Genomic DNA, 15373 nt, shown 5'->3' on the forward strand with positions numbered 1-15373 from the left:
ATGGTATAAAATGACTTCACCCGCACAATAGATAGTGTCGAGAAAGAGAGGTTGTTTAAAGTGGTTAAATTTAATGTTTTTGTATCGGAGAGGGCCCAACTCTAATTAGATTCAGGGTAGACAAAGGTGTTTGTATGCATGGGGGGTTTTAGGTATTCGTTTAAACTATGTTTCTCTTTTGCTGAAAGAGAGTTTACGATGGGAATAGTAAACATCAGCGTGGAGAAAGAATGAGTTGTTGCTTAGCAACGAGGGGGCACTTTCAAAAAGAAATGTTTTGTGTTTAGTTTGAAATGAATTCATAGCAGTTGAAGCTAGGAAGCTAGAAAGTGAACAGCTCTCAGCTCTGCTAGAAGCAGGAAAGTAATACTGAAAGGAGAGATGGAAAAGCTGGAGGTAGATCCATGCTAATACAGCTGAGAGAAAACTTTATTTGAAAGGATATTTGGAAAACCTGGAGGTGGGTCCTTGCTAAAACTGCCAAGGAGAAGCATTATTTGAAAGAAGATTTTAAGAATGGGATTTGGAATCACTTATGTGGCACTCATCCAGGGGGAATATGAGGAGACGATCGATTGAGTTTTGTCTGCCACTAGATTTCAGAGTGGAGTGTTGTCTGACCACAGTTGGGTTACAGGGACTGTGTTTGATTATTTGAGAACATTATGTCATAGGATATATTGTGTAATCTGTGTACATTTGCGAAGATAAGAGGGGTGGGGGGAGTGAAGGTGTATTGTGTTGTAGTCAAAATTTTCATGTTTAATAAATGTTTTTTTCTTGTTGGCAGTCCGGTGACTGTTCCTCAACGTTTTCTAAAACACAGTGAACGTTAGTCTTTCGAGCCAGGGTTCCATTCTGGGACCTTTCCATCCAGTGATAAAACCAACTGGGATTGTACAGTAGAGATCTGAATCTGATTGTCAATAGACATGAGACTATAGTCCATCTGTGACCAGCTCAATGACTGTTAATATTTCATGTTAAACACTGATGGTATGCGGCATATTTTAATAAACAGAGACTAAGACTTTCAAGAATTCAATGAATTGTTTGAAGTTATTTAAATTTAGTACTTAAATGTCACTTGAAAAATAATGCTCACTGCAGGGTATTATTAACTCATGACACACATACCATAATTTAAGATAGTCCAGTATTCAGGTAAATGATTTCTCCTGTAAGCATAGCGTGAAATGGCAGATATGCAAGAGGTGCCTCAGGAAAGGCACCAAGGGAGGTGCAAAAGCATATGTACTAAGTTATTGTGCTACATTTGACAACTAGATATTGACAATAAATATTGAAATATGTTCCATATTCTGCATTTTCAAAGATAATGTCTCAACCCTTGAAATAGCTATCCAATTACCTTTTGAAAGTCATGATTGAGGCAGTGCATTCCCGATAATAACTTGCTGTATAAAAACAATTCATGTTCTCTCTGGCGCTTTTGTTCATTAACCTAAATCTGTGCCCTTTGGTTCCTGAACATTTCAATCATTGGAAACAGTTTCTCCTTAACATATCCTCCTGAACATATTGTGTCAAAACTCTTCTTAATTTTAAGCAGCTCCATTAAATCTTCCCTTAACCACCTCTGTCCAAGGGGAGCATAGGACTTGGGAGCAGAAATAGGCCACTCAGCTCTTGGGGCCTGCGTCACCATTCAATAAGATCATGGCTGATCTGGTGTATCTTGAAGTAAAAACCTCACCACTATTCTTAGAATTCCCCCTGTACCAAAAAAGGGTCAAGATATTCTAAATGGTGAACAGGGATTCTCATCCCCTGACTCCTATGCAGACTTACGTAGGTGCTATTCGGGTCAAACTAGTGTTTCAAGATATCTCCCGGTATAACCTATATCTTCATAGAAGATTCTGTCTACTTACCACTTAGTAGCTTTGTCCCTGGGTCCTGCGTTGCTAAATAAGTAAAGTAAACTTTGTAATAACCACTGTTTCAGGTTATCGATTTTTAAGTTATTGTATTTTTTTTTTCTTTAAAAGGATAAAATTACTGTCTTTACAGAAAAGTGAAAAAGACCTTGCTTGTGGATGCTCCTGGTCGGTTAATTAGGCCTTCCTGGTCTACCTTGACAATCTCTCTTCTTTATCTTTTGGTTTTCTCCTGATTGATTCGCTGTTCTGCTCGGTTTTCCATGTTCAGTCCTTCCCATGACCGAAGGCAGCTATGAGAGCTGACTCTGGCTGCTCACGATTTCGGGTTTATATTGCCCTTCTAGTAGCCCAAGTGATTACATGACATTATTGAAAGTAACTTTCTTGCGCTGACAAGTTACTTCTTTTTACATTTGTTCCTACATATGTCCAATACAACCTTTAGTTACCGGACCCTAATTGCATTTAGTCTTTGTACTATCTGATCTTGCTTGACTGGTAATAAATTCGCCTGACAGGTAATAAATTTGGTTCCTGCCTCATCAGCAAATGTTCTGATATAAAATCCTAGTCTTATCTTCCCAGCCCCAATGTTTAATGATAACTTGTGTTCAGTGAAGCAGTTCCCTCTGAATCTCTGCATTCAACTGGCGTCAGTATTTCACACATGCATTTTATTGTTACCTAATTAGGACATAAATCTTGACCCTTCTTATTCGACTACTTGCTAAAAGGTTTTAACTTCTAAAAAAGTGTAAACTATTAAGTGAAAAATCATGTATAAACTTATTATATTTGTAACTAAAAACCTTTGTTACCTTTGTAACTACTACTACTACATACGTTACTAAAACTTAATTCACTGTTTTTTCTTTATCTGGAAAGGAGTTGTCTCAAGCTGGTGTTTAAGCTGACGCAGGCTTTTTGTATTTCAACATTCTTGTCTTGTTAACCCTTTGTGGGATTTTCCCCTTGCATTTGACATCTCAGGTTTTGCCAGACTTCAAATGACATATTTTCCCACACTTCTTTACAGTCTCAACTACTCTTTGCTGTCTGCCTCCATAACCTGACTTCCTTGTCTATCCAAAATCTGTCTAACACTGCTTTGAAGAAATTCAGTTACCCAGCCTCCAATGCTTTCTGGGGAAAATTATTTCACATTCCAATAACCCTCTGAGAGAGACAATTTCTCCTTATCTCCATCTAAAATGGTAGACCTCTTATTTTTAAACTGTGTCCCCAAGTTCCGGGGTAAAATTCTCCCATCTGGGGACGAAGTCACGTGGCAGGAGCGAGACCGTGGAGTGTTTCCCGCCAGTGGGAGCATGGAGTGTTTCCTATTGCGGAGGCCAGCAGGAGAACATGCTCTTCTGGCCCTGACCTCATTAATTATGCAACTGGGTGTTTTGCACCTCATGCCGGTGCAGGGCAGGCCTGAGGATGCGTAGTCCTCCACCTATTTGGGTGGTTGGGCCTTCATCTGTATCCCATTAGAGGGATGCAAATGTGTTTGACGCTGGCGTCAAGCGGGTTTCCCAATCGGCCATGGCGGGAACGAGACAAAAATTCCGCTGTAAATTCATGCAGGCGTGAATCCAAATTTTGGGCCTTACACCAAATTCTCCAGCCCACCCCCGGCCCAACATTGAATCTGCAGGCAGGTCCTTGGCTGTATTCTCTCAGAAGGCCTGACCACGCACACCCGATTCTCTGCAGCACCAGAGGGAAAATGCACCAATGCAAAACATGTCTGGAACACCATGACATGCAGATGCGGGACACACCTGAACACTGCCTCCAGAGTGCAGGATGGAGGCTGTTGGCAACCCTGAACCCTGATGCACCATAGCAGTGGGTGGGAGCGGGGGTAATACCTACAGGTGGCCCCTCCAGATTCAGTGTCCTGAAGTGGGCTCACCTTCCAGCTTCCATGTTTCTGGAGTTCCATCTTCATTAGTGTTCTTCAATAGTGATGGTCGGTGTCTTTTTAATATGGCGCCCAAATAGGACGTGCGATTAATGAGGTAAGGACTGGAAGATTTGGTGTGTTTTCCCACTGGTCTCCGCAGTAGGAAACACTCCATGTTCCCGCAACCGTTACGGGACTTCGTCCCTAGATGGGAGAAATCCATAGTCTCTCCAACAATTGTAAACAAACATCCTCTCAGTATGTACCCTTTCAAGCCCTCTCAGGATCTTAAATGTGTCAATAAGACCACCTGTCATTCTTCTAAACGCCAATGGGTATAGGCCCAACTTGGTCAACCCTTCTTCATAAGATAAGCCCCTCATCCTAGGAATGAATCGAGAACGATCTCTGTACTTCTTCTAATGCAAGTATCTATTTTTTCAAATAAGGAGACCGATACTCTACACTATTCTAAATGTGATCTCACTAAAGCCCTGTGCAGCTGCAGTAAAACTTCCCAGAACAATCCTAGCTTCCCTGGTTTCTTCACACGACCTAAGTTCCACATTCCCAGTATCGTTGTCTTCAAGGGACATGATGTATAATTTCTTGCACCATCTATTTCCCAAACCCTAAGGCAAAACCTTGTCGACTGATGACATGCATCTTTCATCTTTAAGGGAGTGTATCTTCAACTGCTGTCAATCATTTTCTACCTTGATAGGATATGTGCTGGGACCACAACTTTTCACAAAATACATTAATGATCTGGAAGAAGGAACTGAAGGCACTTTTGCCAAGTTTGCAATTGATAGAAAGATCTGTAGAGGGACAGGTAGTATTGAGGAAGCAGGGAGGCTGCAGAAGGATTTGAACAGGCTAGGAGAATGGGCAAAGAAGTGGCAGATGGAATGCAATGTGGAAAAGTGAGATTAGGCACTTTGGAAGGAGGAATGGAGACATAGACTATTTTCTAAATGGGGAAATGCTTAGGAAATCAGAAGCACAAAGGGACTTGGGAGTCCTTGTTCACAATTCTCTTAAGGTTAACGTACAAGTTCAGTCAGCAGTTAAGAAGGCAAATGCAATGTTAGCATTCATGTCAAGAGGGCTAGAATGCAAGATCAGGGCTGTACTTCTGAGGCTGTATAAGGCTCTGGTCAGACCCCATTTGGAGCATTGTGAGCAGTTTTGGGCCCTGTATCTAAGGAAGGATATGCTGGCCTTGGAAAGGGTCCAGAGGAGGTTCACAAGAATGATCCCTGGAATGAAGAACTTGTTGTATGAGGAACGGCTGAGGTCTGTACTCGTTGCAGTTTAGAAGGATGAGGGGTGATCTTATTGAAACTTACAGGATACTGCGAGGTCTGGATAGAGTGGACGTGGAGATGATGTTTCCACTTGTGGGAAAAACTAGACCCAGAGGAGACAGTCTCAGACTAAAGGGACAGTCCTTTAAAACAGATGAGGAGGAATTTCTTCAGCCAGAGGGTGGTGAATCTTTGGAACTCTTTGCCGCAAAAGGCTGCGGAGACCAAATCACTGAGTGTCTTTAAGACAGAGATAGATAGATTCTTGATTAATAAGGGGATCAGGGGTTATGGGGAGAAGGCGGAAAAAAATATCAGCCATGATTGAATGGCAGAGAAGATTCGATAGGCTGAGTGGCCTAATTCTGCTCCTATGTCTTATGGTCTTATATGATTCATTAATCCCATGATTTACAGACAGTCAGCAAGCAACAGGGCAGAGATCAGATTTACTTAGCCTCCCAGTAAATCTGTCTATCTTGTCTTATCTTTGAAGAAAGAACCCATGTTTCATCAATCTTTGTATGTGATTGGTACATTCTGTCGAAGAAGAAGAATGTAACATTTACCTGAACATGTATAAAAGGAATGCATGCCAAAGCCCTGCTTCCATCAGTTATTCAGTTACTCATACACCTCCATTTCATCTCAATTTTATGGAGATTGTCTGTGTTAAAATTAGATGTTTAACATAAAACAGGAATTAGCACCTAAGGTAAGGACTATAGTAAGCAGTTACAACTAGATTTGGCCCAGGCGCCACTTTTTCTAAATTAGGAACTCTCTAATTATCGACTTATTCCTACCAGTCTCGGAAGCTTATTGATATTTAACTGGGTCACTCCATTCCTTTTGTGTTGCACATGGTGAATTGGGAGACTGAATAGTCTGGTTTAAATATGATCAGAGGTTATATTAATGTCGTCTGAAGCATTACATTTCATTGTGATATTTTGAACCGGCATGAAATAAAGGAAATCGATCTGTGTCAAATGACATTACTATGTTAGCACAGTTAACCCTAAAGGAAATTCATTTTTTTTTTTTATAGTTAAAAACCGAGCTGATTTATCTAGTCAGAACTCAGATGACAAACTATCCATGTATAACTTTATTGCATATTTGCGAGTATACGTTTTTGTTAATTATTTCTGTAAATCAGGAAATTTTAGTCCTGAAATACCTTGTGTAAGTTATCAATTTAAGAGGAACAATGGTACTTGCGCACTGCATTCTTTTACGGAACAGGTGCATAGCCTTGGGTTTTATTTCCCCAATCCATACCTGTAATTATGTTTGTTGTTGCAGCCTGCAAACACCTATTATACTGAACTATTTACCTGGGTGGGGTTAAATTTTAGATGGTTTGTTTCGACTTCTGTGAACAAGTTTCTTAGCAAACATTTTTGTTCGTATTTGTTAAAATTGCATGTAAGCTTGGCACTGAATATTGAAAGGCACTTGGAAGTGACAGATGAAAACCAAACAAATATCCTGCCTTTCTTGTAAAGCCCTGCTTGAAACTTCCTCGACATTTCAGCTTGTTTAGCCAGTGCATGGTTAAGCTACACTGGTTTATGTTGGAAAGCAGCAACCTTGGTCCTAGAGCTCCTGTCTTATACGGAGGAAAGTTGTCTGTGTTTTGTTGCTTGTGGCCACTATCAAGTTACTCCTGCCGAAAGAGAGCGCGAGAGTGTGTGTGTATCTCACTCTCTTGCTGGGTGAAGCCATGTCAGACCTGAAAATGATGCCCCCTGTGGTCAAATAATCAGTCAACTTTAATATCAAGGCTTACTTATAAATAGCTGTCCAAGTGAAGACTCAATCTTTCATGGAGGAAGAAAGGGGAGCAAATTACTGGAAAGATTGCTTAACTTTTGTCTTCAACTCACATTGCATCGTGTACTGATTCTGGAACCTTCATGTGACATTAAATACAACAGACAAAGCTGCCTATACTAAAGTGGATGAAGTCGTATTATATACGCTCACGTTTTTAAAATGCTATTGGACAGGTAGCAAGTAATAATCTTTATTAGTGTCACAAGTAGGCTTACGTTAACACAGCAAAGAAGTTACTGTAAAATCCCCTCGTCGACACACTCTGACGCCTGTTTAGGTACACTGACAAATGCAAGCCGATTTCTTTGTGCCAGTTTTTTCTGGGGATGGAAGAGAAATTGTTGATACTTTCAGTTCATTTCCTTCAATTCGTAGTTCAGAGAGCAACAATAATGTTTATCCCTCCTCCCAATTAGTAGTGGGTGCCTGGAACTCGCTGGCGGAGGAGGTGGTGGAGGCAGGGACGATAGTGAGGTTTATGGGGCATCTTGACAAATACATGATAGGATGGGAATAGAGGGATACGGACCCCGGAAGTATAGAAGATTTTATTTTAGTTGGGTAGCATGGTCGGTGCAGGTTTGGAGGGCTGAAGGGTCTGTTTCTGTGCGTACTTTTCTTTGTCCTTTGTTCTTTGATTGTCTTTTGATGGCTCTCAAACCAACATTATTTTATTTGTGAAGAAAACCCCTCCTAACCAGTTGCTGAATGCTAGTACTGATATTCTAGAAAAAGCCAAGTTGTCTAAGGATGAGCTTATCGCCATCATATTAATACAAAAGACCAAGAAAAAGTTGTAAAAAATATTTAGAGTACCCAATTCTTTTTTTTTTTCAATTAAGGGGCAATTTAGCAATTCGCCTAACCTGCACATCTTTTGTTGATTGTGGGTGTGAGACCTATACAGGCACTGGGTGAATGTGCAAACTCAACATGAACAGTGACCCAGGGCTGGGATCAAACCCGGGTCCTTGGTGCAGCAGTGCTAACCATTGTGCCACGGTGCCACCCTTACTCATTAGTAATTTGTTGATGTGTTTAAATGAGGGCCACTAAGACCAATAAAAAGTATTCAGCAACCCTTCTCTTCTATGCTTCTCGATACTATTAAATTAGCAAGTCTAAGCGAGGACTTAACTATGAAAATGTAAATAAAATATTATCTTTTTTTTCTTCACAGGCTCAACTATTCAAACATGGAAAAAGAGATGACTTTTTACCCTTTGGTATGACAATATACTTCTTACATATATTTTAATTTAATAAGATAAGGAATTCACTTTGTTAAAATGAGGGAGGTAATCATAAGTTCATAAGATATAGGAGCAGAATTAGGCCATTTGGCCCATCGAGTCTGCTCTGCCATTCGATCATGGCTGATCTCATCCTGGCCATAACTCCACCGTCCTGCCCATTCGCCTGAACCCTTCAACCCATTACCAATTAAAAATCTGTCTAACTCCTTAAATTTAGTCATTGTCCCAGCATCCACTGCACTCTGTGGTTGTGAATTCTGCAGATCCACAATCCTTTGGGAGAAATAGTTTCTCCTCAACTCGGTTTTAAATTTGCTACCTCTTATCCTAAGACTATGACCTCTTGTTCTAGAATGTCCCACAAGAGGAAGCATCCGCTCCACGTTTACTTTATCCATATCTTTTATCATCTTGTATCCCTCAATTTGATATCTCCTTATTTTACTAAACTCTAGAGATTATGGACCTAAACTGTTCACTCTCTCTTCATACGACAAACCCCTCACCTCTGGAATAAACTGTGGGCAGCACGGTAGCATCGTGGTTAGCACTATGGCTTCACAGCGCCAGGGTTCCAGATTCGATTCCTGGCTTGGGCCACTGTCAGTGCGGAGTTTGCACGTTCTCCCTGTGTCTGCGTGGGTTTCCTTCGGGTGCTCCCACAAGTCCCGAAAGGCATGCTGTTAGGTAATTTGGACATTCTGATTCTCCTTCTGTGTCCCCGAACAGGCGCTGGAATGTGGCAACAAGGGACTTTCCACAATAATTTCATTGCAGTGTTAATGTAAGCCTACTTGTGAAAATAAAGATTATTATAAAGATTGTTATAAACCTAGTGAACCTCCTCTGAATTGCCTCCAATGCTACTTCATCTTTCCACAAATAAGGGGACCAAAACTGTGCACAATACTCCAGGTGTGGTCTCACCAATGCCTTGCATAACTGCAACAACACTTCCTTACCATTATACTCTTCCCGAAGCTATAAATGCCAACATTCTGTTTGCTTTGTTTATTATCTGCTGTACCTGCATGCTAGTTTTCTGTAACTAATGAGCGAGGACCCCCAGATCCCTCTGCAACGGAGCACCCAGACATCTCTCCCCGTGTAGATAATAAGTTGCCTTCCCATTTTTCTGATCAAAATGCATGACCTCACACTGATCCATGTTAAATTCCATCTGTCACATTTTGGCCCACTCTCCTAACCTATCTATATCCATTTGTAAATTTCTTATTTCCTCATTGCAAATGACTGTCCCACCTATTTGTGTGTCATCTACGAATTTGGCGATAAAGCCTTCTATCCATGTTTCTAAGTCATTTATAGAGTTTGTAAATAGCTGGGGTCCAAGGACCGAACCCTGTGACACCCCACTATTTACATCTTGAATCCAGAAAAAGACCCATTTATCCCTCCTCTGTCTTCTGTCAGTTAGCCCGTCTTCTATCCAAGCTAATAAATTACCCCCAACCCTTTGTGATCAAACCTTGTGAATTAACCTTCTGGGCGGCACCTTATCAAACGCCTTCCGGAAGTCCATATATACTACGTCTACAGGATCCCCATTATCCACTTTGCTTGTTACATCTTCAAAGAACTCTAGCAAATTCGGCAAACATGATTTGCCCTTCATAGAACCCTGCTGACTCTGATGGATAGCGTTTTGACTTTCCAAGTGCCCTGATATTACTTCCTTGATAATTGATTCCAACAATTTCCCAGCAACAGATGTTAAACTAACTGGTCTGTGATTCCCTCCCTTTTTGAATAAGAGTGTTCCGTTTGCATTTTTCCAATCCACAGGAACCTTTCCTGTGTCCATGGAATTGTGGATTATTACAACCAATGGATCCATTATCTCTGCTGCCATTTCCTCTAACACCCTAGAATGTAGGCCATCAGGCCTGGGGGACTTGGCTGCCCTCAATTCCAATAGTTCGTTGAGTACCGTTTCTCCACTGATGTTGATTGGTCCAAGTTCCTCCCATTCTAGTACCTCTGAATTGTCTGTTGTTATAGGAATGGTACTAGTGTCCTCCACCATGAAAACTGAGGCAAAGTATTGACTTAACAACTTTGCCATTTCTGTGTTCCCCACCATTAACTCTCCGGTTTCATCTTCCAAGGGATCAACATTCACTTTAGCGACTCTCTTCCCTTTTATGCACTTGGAGAAGCTTTTGCAATCCTTTTTGATAGTTTTCTTTCGTAATCTACCTTGGCTCTTTTTATTACTTTTTTCGTATCCCTTTGTTTATGTTGAAAATTTCCCAATCTTCCAGCTGGTCACTGGCCTTTGCAATATGATATACCTTAGTTTTTGTCCTTTTATTGTCCTTGACCTCCTTGTTTAGCCATGGATGTTTTTTTACCCCTAGTGTATCCTTAACTCTGGTGTCAATAATTAATCCCTCCTCATTACAAAATACCAAATCGAGAGTAGTCTCCTCCCTGGTTGGTTTCCCCACATACTGTTCGATGAAACAATCTCTAATACATTCAATGAACTCTGCCGCCAGGCTACCCTTGCCAATTTGATTCTTCCAGAGTATGTGCATATTAAAATCACCCATGATTATTGCTGTACCTTTCTTACAAGCCTGCAGTACATCCTGGTTTATACTGTGCCCCACTGCAGAAGTACTGTTTGGGGACCTATAGATTACCCCTATCAAGGACTTTTTTTTCCTTTTGTTATTTCTTATTTCTACCCAGATTCCCGTACCAGCCTCCCCGAACAGGTGCCGGAATGCGGCGACTGGGGGCTTTTCACAGTAACTTCATTGAAGCCTACTTGTGACAATAAGCGATTTTCATTTTATTTATTTTTTTCCAGATTGATTCTACCTCTTGATCTCCAGTGCTTACATCATTTCTCATTACAGCATTGACCCTTTTCCTCATCATCAGGGCTATGCCACCTCCTTTTGCATTCAGTCTATTTTTCTGAAATACTGCATAATCCTTGGATATTGAACTCCCAGACCTGGTCTCCCTGTAACCATATTTCAGTAATCGCCACCAAATCATTCCCTTTTGTTTCTATTTGGGCCGTTAACTCATTAAGTTTCTTCCGAATGCTTCATGCATTTAGATACTAAGCTTTAAAATTTGTTCCACTGATAAATTTCCTGACTCTTCTATAATTCCATGGTACATAAAGGCATTCACCCATTCTGTCCCTCACCTTTATTTTCTGGTAACCATCTGCCACATCGCTAACCTGTACTTTACCTCCTCCTTTAATTTTGGTTTTCTAATTTCCCTGACAACTGAACCCCCCCCACCTCCCCCGTTCAGTTTAAAGCACTATCTACAGCCCTAATTACGCGAGTTACTAGGACTCTGGTACCAGCACGATTCAGATGAAGTCCATCCCATCAGAACAGCTTCCTCCTTCCGCAGTACTGGTGCCAATGTCCCACAAATTCAAACCCATTACTCCCACACCAACCTTTGAGCCATGCATTTAACTCCTTAATCTTGTTGACCCTGTGCCAATTAGCTCATGGCTCAGGCAGTAGTCCAGAGATTATTACCTTTTTGATTCTGCCTTTTAATTTAGCCCCTAGCTGTTGATACTCCCTTGGCAGAACCTCCTTTAGAAGAACCTATGGAGGTTAACACAAAATGAAAAATATATTGCATAATTTTGGGTCTGTATTGCAGTTTGTGATTCAAGGTGAGGTTCCATGCGTGCTACACAAGTGTTCTTCAGTCTGACATAATGAACTCATTTTTTTCAGCTTTTCTCATTGAGTCAGTTTTCTGGTCCCTGATTCAGTAATTTCCCGTCCAAGTCCTCTAGTATTGCCAATGTTTCTGAAATTAGTTCTTTTTAACACATTTGTGGCACACGTGGCACAATTTATGTTGCAATGGAGGAATATCCAAATATTACAACAAATTGCCCCAACAAGCATTAACTAATTTAATAATCTTTATTATCACACGTAGGCTTACATTAACACTGCAATGAAGTTACTGTGAAAAGCCCCTAGTCGCCACATTCCGGTGCCTGTTCGGGTACACAGAGGGAGAATTCAGAATGTCCAAATGGCCTAACGGGATTTGTGGGAGGAAACCGGAGAACCCGGAGGAAACCGACACAGCCACAGGGAGAACGTGCAGACGTCGCACAGCCAGTGACCCAAGCCGGGAATTGAACCTGGGGTCCTGGCGCTGTGAAGCAACAGTGGTAACCTGGGACCCATTATTTATAACTACGTTCTGATACTGTTACCAATTCTCCTCCTTCCCTCACTAGTATTATTTCCATTGCGGCAATTTGCCGCAATTGGTGTGCTAGTAGCCGGCTAGCTCTATGAAGTTGAATTCCCCTTGTAGTTTTCTTGCTCTATGAATCTGAATTTGCCTTGTAGTTTTCTTCGTTCTGCCAAGAGTTCCCTGGTAGGAGTCACAGTGCCACCGATCCACTTCCAGAATTTTACCAATCAATTATTGCCTCTTTGATCTTTCCATCTTATCCCTATGTACTTTAAATGCAATCATTTCCCCTCATACCACTGCTTTCAATGATTCCCAGAATGTGGAGGGGGAGACCTCCCCATTTTGGTTAATTTCTATGTATTCCTTTGTGAGCAAAGTCATTTTTCCGCAAAACTTTTCATCAGCTAATAATGTCGAATCCTCCACGAGAGTCCTTGAGATTGACCTACTCTCCGCCTAATATCTACCAAATGTGGCGCATGATCAGAGATCACAGTCACCCAATATTCCATGCCAACTATTTTTGGGGAATTGAATTATTCGCTATTAAAAATAATTTATACAAGAGTATACCTGTTGTACATGGGAGAAGTTTGAAAATTCTTTCCCTCCTGGATTTTGAAATCTCCAAGCCTTTACTCCCCCATCTTGTCAATAAGTATCCCTAGTTCCTTTGTCATTCCGATTTGATTATGTTTTTGGGCAAGACCGGTTTTGTTGAGGATCCATTACACAATTAAAATCACCACCCATGATCAATTTGTGTGAGTCCAGGATGCTAGCTACCATTCATTTAATAAATTCTCCATCATCCCAATTTAGTGCATAAATGCTTATCAGCAGTACGGAGACCCCTTCTAAGATTCCACTAACCATTATAAACCGACCATCTGGATTTCGTACCTCCTTGGTCACTACATATGATACTTTCTTACCAAATAAAATATTATAATGGTATTCTTAAAAAACAAATTGAGAGGGCAGGTTCAAATTCATTCTACAGCTACTTGCTAGGTTTGCTTAAATCATAGAAATACTAGACCTACATTATGAAATTTGCCTGAAGTTGAATTGTGATTGATTGACATTCAAATAGGATTTTTTTTATCTCCAGTTAAACCAGCTTCAGACTGTAATGTTCACATTGTAGTTCATTAAAAATTGGTTTCTCCTCTAGCTCCACCGGTATTGAAGTGCCTCGATGAACGCAACATTCCTGAGTGTAATCACACTATCCTACGCAAACTAGGCATTAAACTCATTCAAAGGTTGGGCCTTACATTTCTCAAGCCGAAGGTTGCCAAGTGGAGGTAAGTGGATCTACAAATCTAGGTACATTGGTCAAAAATGCAGTCCTTGAATTGCACATTAGGTCAAAAAAAAATTTGATTATGCCATGGAATGGTCGATTAGAAATTGGTCTTGGTTATAATTCCTCTCACACGTTCTTCATTTTGATGTACCCACCGGGTTTAGCTCAAGTTGGTTTAGCTCAGTTGGCTATAGAGCTGGTTCGTGATGATGAGTGAGGCCAGCAGTGCGGGTAGATTCCTGTATTCATGAAGGCCCCGCCTTCTCAACCATGACGCTCGCCTGAGGTGTGTTCCTCAGGTTAAATCACCACCAGTCAGCTCTCCCCTCAAAGGAAAAGCAGCATGTGGTCATCTTGGACTGTGGCAGACTTTACCTTGCCACCAGGAATAGCACTGAGTAAAAGGTGAATCAACACCTTTTTTACAGTTTATCCAAATTTTGAGTACGAAACATTTCTATTCTTTTAATTTTGACTTTAGTATCAGATATTGACTGTCTGACCAAGGAGAAAAGATTTAAGTTTGAGACAAAAAATTAGAATTTACTTCTAATTTTACTTGTAAACATAACTGAATGAACACATTCATAGTCTTTGGGTTTTTTTTTTGGTTCACATGTTCTTTTTACTTTGATGCAAAATGTTTTTAAAAATAATTTCTAGATATCAACGTGGGAGCAGGTCTTTGGCTTTTAACTTACAAATGGCAGGTCAAGGCCAAGCCACTAACAACATTTCATCTGTAAAGAAAATGGAATTAACAACAGAGGATGATGATGATGAGGAATACGATATCCCTGGAGAGATCGAGAATGTAGTAGGTGTGTTTATGAAGAGTAAAGCATATAATGTTCAAAATGCTTATGGACTGCCACATCCAACCATTTTAGACAGAACAGCTTGGATTAAGGTTTTTTGAATAAATGAACAACATTTAAATAGATTTTGTAATAACACTTGTTTTTCGCTATTAATTAGTTTTTTGGCTTGCAAATGCTTGCACATGGTGATGGGGGAGGGATTGAGGCAATAGGAATCAAAATTGGCTGACGGATAATTGGCTTTAACTGCAAGGATCCTTTTGGAACTCTGCCCTTTCAATCAGAGTAGCTGAACCACAGAGACCGAGAATCCCAGCTTCAGTACCCAACATGTGCCTAGTTAGCTGCTCTCAGCAGGAATTGATGCAGAGATGTTGCATTTAGTGTCGGCCCTTCAATGAGGAAAGGCAAACTGGGCAGAGTTTCCATTCATAATTGCTAGATGACGCCTTTGGGTGTGTGTGTGTGTGTGTGTGTGTGTGTGTGTGTGTGTGTGTGTGTGTGTGTGTGTGTGTGTGTGTGTGTGTGTGTGTGTGTGTGTGTGTGTGTGTGTGTGTGTGTGTGTGTGTGTGTGTGTGTGTGTGTGTGTGTGTGTGTGTGTGTGTGTGTGTGTGTGTGTGTGTGTGTGTGTGTGTGTGTGTGTTACATGGAAGGAAAAGATGCTTCTATGTCTACATGTGTGTGAAATGCTTATGACGGTTTCTAATTGTGTGAGCAAATAAATATGTTTTAAAGATGCATTTGGTTGTGGGGAAATGAATTGCGGGATATATTCAATCAATG

General features: G+C 40.9%; 1 protein-coding gene across 1 annotated transcript in view; it reads left to right on the forward strand.

Annotated features, from left to right (window-relative positions):
- Positions 1 to 15373, forward strand: part of tbcd (tubulin folding cofactor D) — a 375176-nt gene that overhangs the window by 40852 nt on the left and 318951 nt on the right. The window contains 3 exon segments of the mRNA XM_072483144.1: positions 8149 to 8194; positions 13635 to 13767; positions 14433 to 14590. Coding sequence (XP_072339245.1) covers positions 8149 to 8194; positions 13635 to 13767; positions 14433 to 14590 — 337 coding nt within the window.

The sequence above is a fragment of the Scyliorhinus torazame genome, chromosome 18, assembly GCF_047496885.1.
Source record: "Scyliorhinus torazame isolate Kashiwa2021f chromosome 18, sScyTor2.1, whole genome shotgun sequence".
In the NCBI taxonomy this organism is placed as follows: Eukaryota; Metazoa; Chordata; class Chondrichthyes; order Carcharhiniformes; family Scyliorhinidae; genus Scyliorhinus; species Scyliorhinus torazame.